At 42.5% G+C, this 16558-nt stretch overlaps 1 protein-coding gene across 1 annotated transcript; it reads right to left on the reverse strand.

Moving 5' to 3' along the window:
• Positions 1-5040: 5040 nt before the first annotated feature.
• LOC309565114 (protein RD3-like) lies at positions 5041-15282 on the reverse strand. The gene is made up of 3 exons (XM_082269891.1): positions 15214-15282; positions 14058-14371; positions 5041-5593 (listed from the first exon to the last, which is right to left on the reverse strand). The coding sequence occupies exons 2-3, from the start codon at positions 14360-14362 to the stop codon at positions 5281-5283; spliced, it is 618 nt and encodes a 205-aa protein (XP_082126017.1). The 5' UTR covers positions 14363-14371; positions 15214-15282; the 3' UTR covers positions 5041-5280.
• Positions 15283-16558: the final 1276 nt, after the last annotated feature.

A 16558-nucleotide genomic window follows, 5' to 3' on the forward strand; every position in this document is an offset into this window, starting at 1 on the left:
ATTTTTGTTCTTGGGTTTGTATACAGTTTACATACAGCCTAATTGGCTCCTTTTTTTGCAGGCCATTCTTCTTGCAGTTTGAATGCTGCTGCATAAAACATTACAGTAGGCAAATACTGAGACATTTTCAGCTGCTTACATTAGATGTAACAAAAACCCGATAAGTGTTTGGACTGCACATGATTCAAAGACCTATCAATATAAGTCTCCAACTTACAAGCAAACCTTAATGCACTGTTTAAGGCCGCGTTCACATATGTGCGGCTGCCTTTTCCAGCCTGGGGTCCAGTGGGTTTCTGTTTTTACCGGTTCAGGTGCGATTCAGGTTTGGAGTTTTGCCTGAATTCTCACCTGAACCTGACCCAAAAATGCACAGGACCCTTTTAGAAACCACACCGCGCCCGCCCCCTACATGTGTAAAACGCGAATTGAATGCGGTGAAAACCGCATCCAATTCGCACATATGTGAACCCGACCTATTTGGGAAACTGTGGCAAATGAGTTTTAATATTGATAAATGTAAAGTTATGCACTTGGGGGCTAAGAATATGCATACATCACACATACTAGGGGGAGTACAACTGGGGGAGTCAATGGTGGAGAAGGATCTGACTTTATTGTATTAGGAGAGGTAGAGAGAGAGATATAATTTTTCCCCTGTACAAATCATATGTAAGACCTCACCTGGGATATGCCCTTTAGTTTTGGGTACCAGTTCACAAAAAGGATATGGGGGAACTGGAGAAAGTGCAAAGAAGAGCAACCAAACCGATAAGAGGCATGGAGGAGCTCAGTTATGAAGAAAATTTGGAGTAAGGTAAGAGCTGTGAAAATGTGGAATAGACTCCCTCAAGAGGTGGTTCTGTCCCGTTCAGTAGTTTGCTTTAAAAAAGGCCTGGATTCTTTCCTAAATGTACATAATATAACTGGATACTAAAATTTATAGGAAAAGTTGATCCAAGGAATATCTGATTGCCTCTTGGAAGGAATTTTTTTCCCCTGCTGGAGCAAATTGGATCATGCTTTGTTAGTTTTTTTGCCTTCCTCTAGATCATGGCTTCCCAAACTTTTTGGGGCCGAGACCCACTTCTGAATACAGTTATTTTTCGTGACCGACTTGCTTGTAATTTAATATTGTAATGCGCTACAGAATTTGTTGGCACTATATAAATGCAAATAGTAATAATAATGCATATTTTAAAGGGAGAGGGATGTTAAATTAAAAATAGAAGCTGCCATGGACTCCTGACACAGCCGGGCCACCTGGTCCTCCTATGACACAGAGGCTGCCATCTCTGCCCACTATAGCTGAAAGATCCTGTTGCCAGTATAGCCACCACCGCTCCTGCCAGCAGGACGAGGAGCTGGCTCTGCACCCCATGAACATATCCTACAACCTACATAACAGCCCACATATGTACTCACTGATGCAAGTATCCTCCTCGCAGAAAATGCAGACCAGCCTCCGTAAACTGCGTGGGCAGGGACCTGAATCCATTGAGATTTGACTGCTCTGGCTCTCTGTATTTTGCGCAGGCTCGCACAGCACAATTTAAGCAGGCCCGCTCTCAGTGATTTCCGGCTCAGCGCGACCCACTCAAACACAGCTCGCCACCCACCAGTGGGTCCCGACCCACAGTTTGGGAACTCCTGCTCTAGATCAACTGTGCGTATAGAATTGTGTACCTATTATAGGGTTGTATAATTTTTTTCCCCTTTTATTGATTGAACCAGACTAACTATGTAACTTTGAGTTTACATACATGGTGCTATGTAAGTACCTGTAATAATAATGTATTCATAAGGTACTTTGTGTCCATAAAAAATGCTAGACAATGTGTTTTATTGTAAACAAATGTAAATTTATTTAAAAAAAAAAAAAGTTACAAAATAATTGCTTAACGTTGAGGGATTGCAGCCGCACAGGCTTACAATTGCATCTAGATATAATTACATTCAAATTATGGGCAGTTTATATACATGTGCATATATATTTGTAGAAGTTGCCATCGTCTCTTCAGCCAGTTAACAGTTCTTCTTTCCACAATGCTTAGTCACCATCTTGGTCTATGCAAATGTGTATCTAAAATTCCCAAATCTTCATAAAGTCACAGCATACAGTACATGGGACCTCCATTATGAAGGAAAGTAAAGTGATGTGTGTATTGTGAGAGTGATGAATAGAGTTTTCCTTTTTTTTATATATATATGGCCCATGACAACTGCGTATCCGAATTGGCACATAACCTGTGCCATGCAGAGCTCTCATTACAGCAGACAGCTCTTTTAAAACTCACATGCTCCCCTCTGTGCTGGGTGCAAGCTTTCATTTGTGAATATGCCTATACATGTAACTGCGAGAGCTTAAGGTGCATGAACATGTGCATAAGGTGCATGTAGGATCTTGCAGGGATTTTGATGCCAGTGACAGTTATATAGTAATGAAGAAAATCTAGAAACCAATAATAGGTAATAACATTTTCTATAAAATACTGCAATGGTTGGAATGCATTTCCCTAATTTTTAATTCTTAAGGCTTTGTTCACATATCTTCTGATATGTGAGTTAAAAAAATCTGTGGTTTTCAAAGCAAGCGCTAAGATGTCAAAGGGGGATAATTTTGTTATAAAGCGTACCCAGATTGCTACATACAGACATTTCAATGTGTTTCCTCTAAGCACATAGGCTCATACTATTATACTATTGCCCACATGTGTCATTCTCACTTAAATTTGTCTGGATAGGGATATGGGAGCTGCCTTTGCTGATGCAAGTTCTGGGGCTTTCATGCTTATTCTTTCTTCAGTGTTCATGGATCCAGAATAAGTATATTAGAAGACATGACACCTGAAATGCATACCTCCCAACTTTTTGAAATGGGAATGAGGGACAACTATTAGTAAAAGTATGTAGGTATAGGACACCCCCGCCACGCCCCATTAAAGGAGAATTAACCACTTCCCGCCCACCCTATAGGCAAAGGACGGCGGGAAGGTGGTTACATTATCTTGACCGGACGTAATATGACGGCGGCAGGATAATGCTGCCGTGCTGCCGTGTGTCACTCTGACATAGGCTCTTTACCATGTGACCAACTGTGTCCAATCACAGCTGGTCACATAGTAAATAGGAAGTGCCGTTGATCGGCTTTCCTCAGTTCGTGCCTGACAGGCACGAGTAGAGGAGAGACGATCTGCGGCTTTCCTGACAGGGGGGGGGGGGTCTGCACTGGTAATCAGAGCATTGATTACCAGTGCAGACCCTTGGGGGGGTACCACTAGAACCACAAGGGATGCCCACCCATGACCCCAGGGATGCTCACCATGGCCACCAGGGATGGCAATCAGGGCTCAGGGAGCCCGCCAGTGCCCTCCCCATCAGTGCTGCCCGCCAGTGCCCTCCCCATCAGTGCTGCCCACCAGTGCCCATCATTGCCATCTATCAGCGCCGCCCACCAGTGCCCATTATTGCCCACCAGTGCCGCCTATCAGTGCCGCCCATCAGTGCCCACCAATGCTGCATATCAGTGCTAGCTATCAGTGCCCATCAGTGCTGCATATCAGTGCTGCCTATCAGTGCTGCATATTAGTGCCACCCCATCAGTGCCTCCTCATCAGTGCAGGAAAAAAATTATCTATTTACAAAATTTTATAACATAAACAAAAAAACTTTTTTTTTTTTTCAAACTTTTCGATCTTTTTTTATTTGTTTAGCAAAAAAAGAAAAAAAACTTGCGGTGATCAAATATCACCAAAAGAAAGCTCTATTTGTGGGGAAAAAAATGACATAAATTTGGTTTAGGTACAGTGTTGCATGACCGTGCAATTGTCATTCAAAATGCAACAGCGCTAAAAGCTATAAATTGGCCTGGGCAGGAAGGGGGAAAAGTGCCCGGTATTGAAGTGGTTAAAGAAAAAAATGGTTCGTTAAATCAACAAGTGTTTTTCTTAACGCTATTATTCCTTGATATTTGCTTTTAACATTTACAAATGCAGCAATTTAGAAATCGGATGAAAGGTTTAGCAATGGGAAACACTTTTTGGATAGATAAAATGTGAATTTTATATACAACTATATAGACCAGACCAAAATAAGGGACAAATGAGGAGGAAAGAGAGACTTTGTTCCAAATCAGGGACAGTCCCTCGAAATCAGGGACAGTTTGGGAGCTATGTGAAATGCACATGCATGTGCCAGGTCAGTGATTTACCAAGTAGTAAAAGTAGGGCTTTTTTTCAGCGGGAACGCAGGGGACTGCAGTTCCGGCACCTCTAGCACTGAATGTATGCCATGGCAAGGGTATGCTAGAGGGTCTACTGATGCTGGATCTATTGATGCTGGAGGGGATCTATTTTTGGATGGCAATCTATTGTTGCTGGTGGAGGATCTTTTGATACTGTGGGTTAATTGTTGCTGGAAGGGATGTACTGTTTGGGGAGGGGGTCTACTTTTGCTGGCTTCCAGAGAGTCTATTGATGCTGGCTGCTGAGAGATCTTTTGCTGCTGCTGGGGGTCTATTGCTGCTGGCTGTGGGGGATTAATTTTATTGCTTTTCTTGTTATCATAACCAAATTCCATACATTCCACTACAAAATTATACTTGGCTCTATATTCTCTAAAAGGGTTTGTACTGGAAGCTGGGTAGGGGGTGGATCCAAGTGTCGGTGCTCAGAGGTGGGTAGGGATGGAACCAAGGGTTAGTGCTCGAAGGTGGGTAGGGGGCGGAGACACAAAGTAACTTAGAAAGGGGAGTTCCCGCACCTTTTCTCTGAGAAAAAAAGCCCTGAGTAAAAGGAAAGACAAGGACAACAGTCCCTCACCCTCATATTTAGAGACAAATCAGCAATGGCATCTTCCATGTTTCTATCCTAACAGGTTCCTTTTAACAAGGGACAGTTTTAAATAATTTAAATACTAAAATGATATAATTAATCTGTGTAATCGAGAGCTGAAGTGTTTCATTGCAACCCATTTCTTTTAACTCAAACTTCACTTTGAATGACAGATCCTTCTTCCTACACAACAGAAAATTGGGTGCAAATTTTACCGATTGACAAAATGAAATCAGCATAAATTGGCTTTAAAAAGTAAAAAGAATAAAAGTCACTCTAACTTTTACGTATGTACACATAACAGGTGGAGATGATCTTTACAGGAACTCCAGGAATATACAGTCTGAACACTGTTGTAGTCAATATGCATTGCTTTTTGACATATACTGTACTGTTAATAAGAACCTGTGCAATGACTGTATGTTACACCCTTGGAGGTACACTAGCTTCAATCACAATGTACTTCCCTTGTCATGCTAACTACTGGCATACTCTTGCTCCTTGCTCTTGAAGCACCTGCCAGCTCACTTTCAGTATCTGACCCATGACTGTCCTCTAGTTGGAAGGGGTTGACACGTAGACGAGGAGGCTTAAAATTGAATGTTGCCAGGCTCTTAGCTCTCCTACGCTTCTCCCAGGGCACATCTTGCTTCTTCTTGCGCTGCTCCTCTTCTTGGTCCAGAAAATCTTGTACAACTGAACGGAATAGACGCGGGATCTCTGCTCCTTCAGGCTCAAACTCCAACATCAATCTGCGAAACCTGCACATTAAGCCAAAACCCAAAAGTCATTTAAAACCAGGTAATTTCAACTACATTTTTTACAATAAAAATTATTCATGCTAAAAATTGCAGAGGCCTTTTGTAAACTGACTTGACCATACTGTGAAGTCATATACTATGAAATGTTTACACAGGTAAGCTCTACAGCAGGGGTGTCAAACTCAATTTCATTGTGGGCTGCATCAGCATTATGGTTGCCCTCAAAGGGCCGGTTATATCTGTAGGATTAGATGTCCAGAGCACCCCACGCCCCCTTACACCCTTACATGGGATGTCAAGAACCCCTCCCACCATCAGAAGTCAAGATTCACCCACCCTTCCTTACATCACAATTCACCCCCTTACCTTGTGCTGCTGCCAGGAAGAAGATGTGGGTGGATCTGGGAAGAAGTCCAGGGTCTGGAGAAGAACCAGAGCAGGGCTGGAGTCAGCTTCCAGAGTCTGCTGAATGCTGAGACCAGGGGAGGCAAAGGCAAGGTGTTGTTGTGGCTGCACAGAAAGGTACAGGATTTGCAGGAGGAGTTCTGCCCTCTCTTCTGTGGACTGCTAAGAAGGGGGGGTTGGCAAAGATTAACCTTTCTGCAGCTGCACAGAGGAGTGCAGGATCTGGCAAAGGAGTTCTGTCCTCTCTCCTGCCGACTACAGAGACAAGGTCGGGGAAGAGACAAGGGGGGTGCCGCAGCTGCAGGAGAAGTGCGAGGGACACATGAAATGGCCTGGGGGGCCACATTCTGCCCGCGGGCCTTGTGTTTGACACCTGTGCTCTACAGAGTAGCTGAACCAATGGCCTAGCATGAGAGTCTACAGCAGTCAAAGTTGAAACTGGATCTTGTAGAGTAGCATTGTATGGGGTCCAACCTGAAAATATAGTTGCTTACACTGTGAGTCAAAAACCTCCATTGTCATCTGTGAAAAGATGGTGTTGGTCTTTGGAAGAAGGTTCTAATGACCAGCAATGTTACATGGAATGCATAAAGATTCTTTGCTCACCACAGTAATGTTAACAAGAAATGTCCAGTGAATGTGTGTTCAGTGCTTATATCTTTGGTTTTGTTTTTGGTTAGAGCCCAGATCAAAAATTGTACTTTATTAATAACTGTTAGCTCAGATCTCGTCAGGAGGCAATCACGATGATATACAGCCTTTCAGTTGCTAACCCCCCAATAGATAGTGAATTCCCTCTCGTCCGGCCCGGGAGTTATGACGACACATAGCACTCAAACTTAGTGCAGTCACAACTGATTTTATTGCAAGTGTAGCTCATATTTAAGGCATGTTTTGAGCGGGAAAAACTGATCCAAACTGGTTTACAATTCATCAGTCAAATTAACAATAGCACATCTCAGACAGAACAGTACATGAAAGGGCCTTTTGCTTTCGCCATGCATCTGTGTCAATATGAGGTGTTCCCGTATCTGAATCTGTGTTTTGTCGGAGGGTCGCCCCGTCTGCATTCAGTTGTCATGTGTTAATGTAAGCAATTGTCAATTGTTTATGGGTGGCGTCGGCAATCTCTTATGCAAAATGTCCAACTGTCAAGTGTTCCAATGAATGAATGGACAGGTGGTTTAACATGTCGTCTAAATGTAAAATATAGCTGTCTGCTGTCCAGGGTGGATGAATGGGTGTCAGTCTAGCTCGTTACTATGTAAATGCAAGGGCCCATATTTCATCATGGAATGGGCATAAGCTGAAATATATATATGAAATGTAATAAGGCATGTTAATACAATCTTTCAATAACATACACTTAAGTTTGTTTACCTGTTGTCCTTCTCCTCCATTACATTGATAGTTACAGATTACAGTGGAGCAGGGGAACACTAATGAGTATAATCTGTACATAAAACTCGATTTACTAGAATGATCCCCTCCTAATGGATTGCCCTTTTAGGAGCCATATGCATTTAGTGTGGGCTTTATTTATTATTATTGTACAGGTAGGGTAAAGAAGAACTCCATCCACACACATATAGTATATATAATCTCTTAAGGTAAAGAAAACCGTTCTCTTTTGTCATATATTTGGATTGTTTTTGTTGTCATATAATTAATTTATTAGTAAATGCCAGCTACTACAGCCAGTGCTGTACTTCTGTTTACAGAAAACAAGTCATTTTGTGAATGGACAAGGTGAGAGGAGGGGCAGGCAAATTATAGGTTCCTTTCATTATATGGGAGCCGCGGCTCTCATAGCTGCACAGCCTGAAGTGGCTGGCTGTAGTATGCAGAATATAGTCTACTAATTAATTAATTATATTACAACAAACCCGATCTGGACATCGTATACCCCATGACAAGAAGTTACTTATTTTTTATAGATGTATGTGGCTGGAATTCAGCTTTTATCAGCAGGTGTGTTAACATGTCTCTAATAGCTGGAAACTCTATCAGGTTTATACTGCTGTCTGCATCTTAACCACTTACCGCAAAGTGATGTATCCCTACGTTGGCTGACTTTGCGTGGTTATACCGGGATGATGCCTCTAGCTAGCTTAGAGCCGGCGGTCAGGTTTCCGCCGGTAATGACTGATGCGGCTCGGGAGCCGCTCGATCGTTACCCCGGCGAGCGGCAGGGGACGTCCCCCCCCCACCCCTCCCGCCGCCTTCCACGGCTCTGCCAGGGTCTCCCGTCCCACCCAGGAACAACCAGCTGGCGCGTCCGCCAGCTAGATGGAATCCCGATCTAAGCCGGATGTGGCTTCGATCGGGTCTCCGATGACGTAACCCGGAGGCGACGTCCATGACGTCACATCCGGGTTACTCGACTGCTAAAGGCGGCAGATTCAAAAAGTGAGTGTATTCAGAAATGCCTTTTTCGGCGTTTTGAATACATGGAAGTGTAGTGTAGGGGTCTATGGTCTTTTAGACCCTCGATCCCTCCATAAAGAGTACCTGTCACTGCATATTGCTGTCACAAGCAATGTAACCATCCCTTGTGCAATAAAAGTGATCAGAATTTTTTTTTTTTTTTTAAACCTGTGTTAAAATTTAAAAAAAAATAAAATAAATAGGAGAAAAAAAAATGTTTTAGCCGCCACCGTCGCCCTTAGCTCACGCACGAAAGAAAACGTATATGGAAGTCGAGCCACAAATGAAATCACTGTTCAAACCACACATGTGAGGTATCGCCACGATCGCGTGAGCAATAATTTAAAAAAAAGAGCTACACTCTAAACTGGTAACCGTTAGAAAACTTTAAAGCGTCACCTATGGAGATTTCTATTGACCGTAGTCTGTCACTATTCCACGGGTGTGCGCAATTTTAAACCGTAACATGTTGGGTATCTATTTACTTGGCGTGACATCATCTTTCACAATATACAAGGCTAGCTTTACTGTTTAGTTTTTTTTAAATGCAGTGAAATGTGATTTTTCGTAATTTTTCAAAAAAATTGGCGTTTGAAAGACCGCTGTGCAAATACCGCAAGCGGACACGGATGCACTTTTGGAGGGTCCGTTCCGTTTGTCCGTTTATCATCCCATCTGTTTGCAGATGATATACGGACATAATGTATGTCTATGGGATTGCGGATGTCAGCGGATGACACCGCTGACATCCGTTTTTGCGTCCGTTCCGTTTTTTAAACATAAGGAAAATAGGGTTCTCTTCCGTCTCAAGAAACGGAACTGAACGGAATGGACGCAAATCAGATGTCAGTGGATGGTCATCCGCTGACACCTGCAATCCCATTGACATGCATTATGTCCGTTTTCATCCGCAAAGGGATGGGAGGAAAAACGGACATACGGACCGCCCGTGTGAAAGGACCCTTACTGGTGAAATTCACATTCTCTATTTGTCCTGGTAACATCATGAGGACAGAATGTGATGGGAAATCCAACATTTTAAAGTTCTTACCAGAACAGGAGCTTAGGGGAAATCTTCTAATAGAGAGACCTTTTTCAGTGACTATCTGAGAGTAGTTTTCCTTTCACTTCTTTTTGTGTCTGACAAAAAAAAAAATGGCAATGGTTTTAACCCTCTGCCTTAGGCAGGGTTTACACACTGATTTTTTTCTTTCAACCAGTGGGTTGAACAAAAAAAAACTCACAGATCCCTGCATCAACCCAAGCAAAGCTGATGCAGGGATCTCTCCCACTGTGTCTTTATATTCTGACAGGGGGGACTTCCCCGTATTAGAATGCACAGATCAGTGCTGCAGCCATTGGTTGCAAGTGCTGATCAAGTGCTGGTTTTCCAGTGTGAGCTTTTGATGGAAGCCAGTCATTAGACCAGCTTCTGTTGAACAGGCAGTGTACCGAAATTTGGATTGTTCTGCTGAACCAGCTGATTTTCTGTAAATATATACCCAGTATTAGTCTTTCAAAAATAGAAAGAAAAGTCTTAGGCAGCCTAATACATTGTTCTTTTTTTTTTTTTTCATTCAACCAGCTGGTTACCCCTTGCTGACTGCCAGCAATACATATACTGTGGCAAGTCAGCTCTGTCCCACAAAAGGACGTAACTGTATGGGGGCGCGCACATGCCCATTCGCCACAGGGGAAGCTGATCTGTGGGTCCAGAGGCTGCGATTGCCGCTGGGCACCCACAATTGCTGCCGGGCACCCGCAATCACTCCCCGTGCAGACAGAACGACGGTCTGCTGTTGTAAACACGGCACCCGATGTTCTGTCAGCAATGAACACAGGGCTCCTCCTGTTTAGGAACACAGATCCCTGTGTTCATTCCATAAGTACATCCCCCACACAGTTAGAAAGCACCCCCCTAGGGCCACATTTAACCATTTGATTGCCCCTGGTGTTAACCCCTTCCCTGCCAGTGTCATTAGTACAGTAACAGTGCATATTATTTAGCACTGACTACTGTAGTAATGTCACTGATCCCCCCAAAAGTGTCAAAAATGTCAGTTAGGTGTCCGATCTGTCCGCCGAAAGGTTGCAGTCCCGCTAAAAATTGCTGATCGCCACCATTACTAGAAAAAAATTTTATATAAAAATGACCTAAATCTTTTACCTAGTTTGAAGACGCGATAACTTTTGCGCAAACCAATCAATATACACTTACTATGATTTTTAGTTTACCAAAAATATGTAGCAGAATACAAAATGACCTAAAATGAGGAAAAAATTAGGTTTTTACTTTTTTTTTTATTGGGAATGTTATATAGCACAAAGTAACAAATATAGTTTTTTTTTTTTTTTTTTAGAATTGTCGCTCTTTTTTTGTTTATAGCACAAATAAAAATTGCACAGGTGATCAAATACCACCAAAAAAAGCTCTATTTGTGGGGAAAAAAAGAACATCTATTCTATTAGGGTACAGTGTGGAGTTACCGCGCAATTGTTAGTTAATGTAACGCAGTGCAGAATCCCAAAAAATGGCCTGGTCATTAAGGGGGGAAAACCTTCCTGTCCAGAAGTGGTTAAACAAAAAAAAACATGATCTGAAGCTCTCCCACTCTGGTATTGTATTTGGACAGCGGGAAGCCTTCCCCGCTGTCAGAATACAATGATCAGTGTTGCTGGCTATATCCGGGGGTACTGATCATTCGGGAAAAACCAGACAGGCTGATTGTACATCATTTTGATAGATCCACTTGTGTACAACCAGTCTGCCCATATATGGATTGAAATTCAGCCAGTCTCTGCTAAACCAGCCGAATTTTGATCAATGTATGGCCGGCTTAGCACTTATCATTGTAATCTGACCGCGGTAACGGTGTGGTACTGAGGAGAAGGAGGACGTGTAACCTGTTGGGAATGATGTAATTTGAATGCAGAGGATTTGTCTGACCCGGAATAAAGAGCCATTTTTATAAGCGAGCAAGCCCTGTCCATGAGAGTGGGGGGGGGGGGGGCAGATATCTCTGGTGAGTGTCCAATTCCCTTGGGGTGACCATCACTCTGGTGGAGGCTTACAAGGTGTTCCCTTTCTATAGAACTGCACAAGTGGGACTTTTGGACTTTTTCTCCCTCACCTTGAATTTGGAGTTGATCTGGATATGGACTCTGCTCTGTAATGGCACTTTTGTGATAGACTGTTTCCTCCATATTACTTTCTCCTGTGTGCAATTACTTGCTTATGGGCCATTGTATTTTATATTAACTATTTTATAGTTATATTATATGTTTATATAACCATAATGTGATTGCGCTACTGATGCCAGCGGGAAGGATTCCCCCATTTACATTAAGTGAATGGGGGATCATTTTTTTTGTTCAATCCACCGGTTGAGCGAAAAAAAAAAACTGATCAGTGTGTGGGCTGCCCTACTATATTAATACTCCCTGGTGCTCTTAATGCCATGTTCCATGACCAAGACATTTATCCTACTATGATAATATTTCCTTTACAATTGCTCCAATGTGAATTAGTTCCTTAAACTTCTACAAAATGATATAGACCCAGTTTATTACGATGAGGTATTTAAACCTTGTTCATTATGTTGTCTTGGTTTTCTCCTAATAATATTTTATACACAAAAAAAAAATATTGCATGGGTGTGGAATCGTATTTGTTGCATAAAATGACCAAAGAACTGTTAAAAGCCTTATTTTCTTGGAATTCATTCTTTATCTCGCAAAGAGCTATTTTAGAGCTATTTTATCACGCATACAGTTCTGTCTCCTGCTTTGCACAACAGACTCATCCTTTTATAGTAGCAATTAAGCCCCGTACACACGTACCGATTGTCGGCCGAACGATCGGCCGTCTTTTGTCCAGGGCTGTCGTGTCTGTTGAAAACTGCAAAAGACTGCACACGAATTTTGTCGGCCAACAACAGCCGACTGCAGAAATGATGTCATGTGAGGGTTAACTTTCTCTGTGTTTTTTCTTTTCTGAGCATGCCCAGTCTTGCAAATCTGCTGTCTGTCGGCCGAAATCTGTACTGACTGGCGAACAATCGGCCGTTCTGTTGTCGGCCTACAAAAATTTTAATGCCTGCAGGACAGATTCTGTTCGGCCAAAAATGCGCTGTCGGCTGTTGGAAGCATCATACTAACAAGCCTACAATCGGCCGATCGGTCGGCGGCCGAATATTTGCGGCCGACAATCGCAACGTGTGTACGGGGCTTTATAAAAACATGCAATTATAATAAATGAAATGTGTCAGAGCGAACAGGATTCCTGAAGACTAGCAAACACATCACACCAGAAAAAACGCTACTGAAAAAGCATATCTATATCTGGGATAAGGCCAAACAGCTACAACTGGTTACCGGATATACTTCTTATAGTCCCATTTGGCATAATCGTTCTTACCCTGAGCTGGACAAGCTGGATCAGGCTGGTAGGTGGCTGACGTATGGGGTGTCCCATCTTAAACACATCCTGCTCAATGGGGAGTTACTGCCCTTTGAGCAATTGCAACTTCGGTTTTCCTTGCCACATAATATGAAGTACTATTACCTGCAGCTTCGGCATGCGTGCCGGGCTCAACCTTCCTTGTCCCACTCCAGCTTGTCCTCCACACCAGTATTTTTCCTTATGGAGCAATATACCTCTACTAAGGGCTTTATATCAGCTTGTTATGCAGCCCTACTGGGTTCATACTTAGACAGATATCCGTGCAAGGCGTGTGACCAATGGAGCGGAGATGTGGGGGAGGTACCCGCTGAGCAATGGGAGGAGGCCTTGGAGTCAGTCAGAATATGTTCACTCAATGTTTCCCATCAGGTATCCCAATTATATATCTTACTACGAGTACATCATACCCCGGCAAAATTACATGCTATGGGTCTCCGCCCGGACAATGTGTGCAATAGATGTGAGAGGGATGTGGGGGACCTTATACACTTATTATGGAGATGCCTGAAATTGCATCGGTATTGGACCTCAGTGACCTCCACTATAAACAGGGTTCTGGGCTTGGCGATTCCTTTGGATCCCAAGCACTGCCTCTTGGGTATACTGGATCACATTATAGATGACTGCTACTTACGGGAGGCAGCGGCGCAAGCTCTGTTTCAAGCCAGACTACTTATTCTGAGACGTTGGATTGATAAGGAACCTCCTACATATAGACTCTGGCTGGAGCAACTGGGCAACACTCTTCGCATGGAGAAATACATTTACTTGCATAGGGGTGCCCCGGCCAAATTCCAGAAAGTCTGGGGAGTCTGGTTGAGCTGTCCGGGGATGGCTCCCACGGATCTGCTCCTAGATCGCCTGTTACTTTAATTGCTGGGGGTGGGGTAGACCACTGGAGGTTAGATTGGGGGGAATTATTTTGATCTGGGTTATGGGACTGTTGCCTTGCGTTATGTTTTTGGTTCAGGCTGTTCTTTGATTCATGCTGTATACTGGCTATGTTGCTGAGATCTGTCTACGATTCTGTGCCTTTATTTGTAGATGTGCTTTTGATCCAATCTGCTTGTTGCAATCTTTGTTTCTATGTGCGATTTCTCAATAAACTTTTTATCTTGATTTAAAAAAAAAAAAAAAAAAGAAAAAGCATATCTATGGTTGTCACTGTACCTGAGAATGGCAGGACCACACTGCGAGGGGCTTATTTTGGAGCATATGTCTCTAAGCTCCAGCTGGTCACCTGGGGTGATCTCATAACCTTGGCGTGGTACAGAAGCAAGCCATGTATAGTCCACACCACTCTTCACTCGACGGTACTCAATAAAGCGCTCTCGTTGCTGCTTTTCAGCACGTTTGAGATGGGTTCCCAGTTCTAACATCAGAGTCTCTGTAACCAGCTCTGCACTACTCCTGGGTGCTAGTTTCGTTGCAGAGTTTTCGGAGTCATTCCAACCAAAGAGTCCTGCCAGGAACATCCTCTGGACCTAGTAACGACAATATCAGCCTTAGGATACAGGTCATTCAAATAAACAGCACTTTTAAGATATTAAAGGAAAGCAATGAGCGTTTCTTTTTCATAATAATGCAGCAGTAGTTGCTGTTATTCACATGTATTCTCTCCTTGTCAGAGCAGGCATGCCAGTGTAGGTTTGGCTGTAAGCCCCCATCAAAGCTGATATGTCTCCCTCTCCAGCTCAAGGCTGATAATGAATACTCTGTGTAGGCCAGTAAAAGAAGGTGAAACAGTATGTTAACACGGTCTTTTGCTTTCCTTAGTGTAATCCAGACAGATCGTTCATTGTATATTTGTTCTTGGGTATCTGTTATCAGCACTGAGCCATAGGTACATGATTTGAAAGCTTTGTGGGCTGATATTTCTGTTCTGACCGAGAGAAAATACAAGCAAAATAAATAAATAAATTCACATCCTCCATGGAGGTGCAGTATCCTAACAAACCAAGAGTGGGAATTCCTATTATTACAGATGCCAAATGGTGTCTAGTTCTCTTCAACCCCTTCTCCCATACATTGCAAAATGAATTACTGCAGATGCCTGACCATTTGCCATATTTCATTTTTTTGTCAAAAAATTTGTCACTGACCCATGCTGAATACGTAAAGTATTGAAGAGAAATAGGATTTCTAAAAGCCAGTTCTAAAAGCATATTGATAGAGTAAAATATTATAATTTTTACTATAATATTATAAACTACTATTCTAATACACATAGTATAAAAATAAAGAAATAGTCATCTACACAATGCTGATAACATCCAGTTTCTTTCCTGGTAAATTATGTTATCTAAAGCAGTGGATGCTCAATTACCTGGGTCCTTCTCAAAGTATTCCTGAAGTATGCCCAGTCCTGGTATTTCTCCTGTTCAGGGCCAATGGTATCAGCCACAGATTGTATCTCTTCTTATTCCTTGGCACCTTATTTGTACCTTTTTCTATGGCTCAGTTTTCAGATGCTCTTTGTTTTTAATACACTCCCTTCGGTCTTCCTTCTCATCTGTCTCTACACTCATCACATTGTCATTAGACAAGCTCTACTTTTTAAAGCCTCGTGTAATGCTCTGTAATCTGCAGATTCGGCCCACTCAGCATTTTTCCTCACTGGTATACAATGGACCAGTTATATAACAATAGCTCATGCATACGTTTTGTAAAAGCTCAACTCAGGTGTGGATTGTGTTATAACACTTTGTCTGTTTTTCTCATATAAAGTGCTGTTAGCTGTTTTCATATTTCTGCTGTAATTCCGATTTTATGTTCAGATGAAAGCTTTACTAAATTCAAGGATTTGTAGGATGTTTATAAAAAGGCAGGGCAGGAGCTGACTGCAGGCCAGGGATGAAGGAGAGAGGAGTAAAAGCACGAGCTGGTCAAAGTCAAGAAGGTAGAAAGGGAACTTTGGAGTGGTGAGGAGAAGACAGGGGGCAGATTAGAAGGTCAATTGTAGACCGGTTATGGAGAAGACAGAGTGGGAACTGATCATGGCCAGGGGCTTAGTACAACAGGGATTCGTGAATGGTTATGAAATATCAGACAGGATAGCATTGTGGAAAATCGGAAGCACCAAAATGCTGGAGGCACTGGAACACAAAAGTGAGGACAAGGCAACAGACAGAGGCTCCAAGTTTAGGAAACATGTAAAATTTAGGGCAGGTATGTCAAATGTCTTCAATGTGCCCAGCTGTTCTCCAGATAATAATTAACACTTCCTTAAGGTGGCCATAGATGGTTCAAATCTTGGCCAGTTCAGCAGGAACCGACCGAGATTGGAACCATGTAAGAGCAGGCTGAATGTACCCAAGTTGATTAATTGATCAACCTGGGCACAACTAGCTTGCAGGATTTTACAGGTGAATTTTGCTAGCGGCAAACAGACAGTTTGTAAAAATAAGCTGATTTACAAACTGGCCATAAATGTCCTATAAAATTTTTGTATTTGTACTGTCCTGACATTTCAGGATCTCAAGAAATGAGAGGCAGTCAGTAAGTACATCAAGATTGATCAAGTTTCAAATATATACACAATAGTTTGTAGACTCTATAACATTCACACAGACTAAATAATTTACACTGATTTCGGTTATTTTTACCAAAGAAATGGAGCAGAATACATTTTAGCCTAAATGTATGAAGAAAGGTTGTTTATTTGTAAAATT

This window comes from Pelophylax lessonae (assembly GCF_965119305.1).
Source record: "Pelophylax lessonae genome assembly, chromosome: 10".
NCBI classification, from domain to species: Eukaryota; Metazoa; Chordata; class Amphibia; order Anura; family Ranidae; genus Pelophylax; species Pelophylax lessonae.